Here is a 1986-nt window from a genome sequence, read left to right on the forward strand (position 1 = left end):
ACAACAAACCTCATGCACTTAGTAGGTACCTCACTCCTGAGTAGCTATGCCATCTCGTAAAGGTGACAAAATCAAATATAATTGCCAATGTCTCTATTCCTTGCTCTAGATCATGAATACATAGAAAGCTGACTGCTTACAAAATACAAAAAAGGGCCATTTTTTTTTTTAAGTTCCAGGTATTGTTTTATTGTTTCACTGACAGGATAGTAATATCAGGCAGAGAATCCCCCAAGGAAATGATGGACATGTTTCATTGTTGTTTGCCCTCTGCTCTTTCATCTTCTAAGCATTTACTATTTTTCATTTATAGATATTAGACATTTATTTTGATCACAAATGCAATCCAAGTGTGAATACATACATGCATTATCTTTTAACATCTGCCCCCACCATGTTCCTTTAAATAGAAAAAAGACCCAAGCATCTCTTCAAAGCTTATGTGGGCATAGCTGTCCCACCTATTGTTTTAAAAACAGACCATAATTTACCTTCTGAAATCCTCTCTTAAACTACAGCTCATTCTGTTAAAGAAATCATGGGAAAGAAGTCCTATTGATATTGTCGATTGTCTCCAAAAGGTGAGGATGGTAACTGGGCAGAAGGCAACTGAGAGGGGTCTTTAGCAAACTGAGGACCATTGGGAAATCATGCAGAGATAAATCTTATCAACAAGATACCAGGTCCTATAATTAAAACTAGAATGCCACCCATCACTGCGGACCCAACGATGGCCACTGATCCATCTCTTGCTGACAGTATGGCTCCTGTTAAGGCAACACTTGTGATGGAGTTCCAGGAATCTTTCCTTCTGGCTTGAACCATAATGCAGTCAGTCATGAAAAATAAACCTCCACAAACTGCAAAGCTACCTCTCAACTGTGGAGCCCCGGTTTTAATAGCTGTGAAACTCCCTTGTAGTCTGTGGTTTACTTCCACTGGAGAATTGTGAAAACCTTTGAGTGATTGAAAGATACCACCAACTGTGGTATCCATGATAAAGAGCCCCCCCACAGTCATCCACAATTCGCGAGGACAAGGCTCTCACATATATTCCTCCATCTTGAGTCCACCAAAAAACAAAACAAAACAAAACAAAAACACCTTTTTAAAAAGTTTTTATTAAAATTCTATTTGGTTAACATATGATATAATATTAGCTTTAGGTGTACAATACACTGATTCCACACTTCCATACAACACCTGGTGCTTATCCAGCAAATGTATTCCTTAATGCCATCACCATTTCCCCCATCCCCCATTCCCCTCCTCTCTGGTAACCATTAGTTTGTTAAAAGAGGGATACTTCAGGGGCACCTGGGTGGCTCAGTGGGTTAAAGCCTCTGCCTTTGGCTCAGGTCATGATCTCAGGGTCCTGGGATCAAGCCCCACATCGGACTCTCTGCTCAGCGGGAAGACGGCTTCCTTCACTCTCTCTCTCTCTGCCTGCCTCTCTGCCTACTTGTGATTTCTGTCTATCAAATAAATAAATAAAATATTAAAAAAAAATAGAAGAGGGCTACTTCTTTAAAAAAAGGAAAAAAAAGGTGGTCACTTCTATTCAATATTGTACTGGAGGTTTAGGGCAATTAAGCAAGAATATAAAAGAAAAAGCATACGCATTAGAAAAGAGCAATAACTGTCTCTAGTTGAAGATAACATGATTTTATATATAGAAGATGCTAAAAAATCCACACACATAAAAATTAACTGCTAGAGGAAAGTTGTGGATGCAAGACTAATTTAAAAAAATCTATTGCATTTCTATATATTAGCAATGAACAATTCAAAAATGAAATTAAGAAGACAATTCCACTTATAATAGCACCAAAAATAACAAAATACTCAGGAATAATTTTTTTTTAAGATTTTATTTATTTGAGAGAAAGAAAGAACATGAGCAGGGGGAAGGGCAGAGAGAGAGAGAGGAGGACAAGCAGACTCCATGAGGAACAGGGAGCCTGATGTGGAGCTGGATCCCAGGAC

The 1986-nt window shown here is 38.5% G+C and overlaps 1 protein-coding gene across 1 annotated transcript; it reads right to left on the reverse strand.

Moving 5' to 3' along the window:
* Window positions 1-648: 648 nt before the first annotated feature.
* On the reverse strand, window positions 649-1713 carry LOC131809536 (mitochondrial import inner membrane translocase subunit Tim17-A-like). Its single transcript, XM_059136716.1, has one exon. The coding sequence runs from the start codon at window positions 1018-1020 to the stop codon at window positions 649-651; it is 372 nt and encodes a 123-aa protein (XP_058992699.1). The 5' UTR covers window positions 1021-1713.
* Window positions 1714-1986: the final 273 nt, after the last annotated feature.

Source organism: Mustela lutreola, chromosome 10 (assembly GCF_030435805.1).
Source record: "Mustela lutreola isolate mMusLut2 chromosome 10, mMusLut2.pri, whole genome shotgun sequence".
NCBI lineage: Eukaryota > Metazoa > Chordata > Mammalia > Carnivora > Mustelidae > Mustela > Mustela lutreola.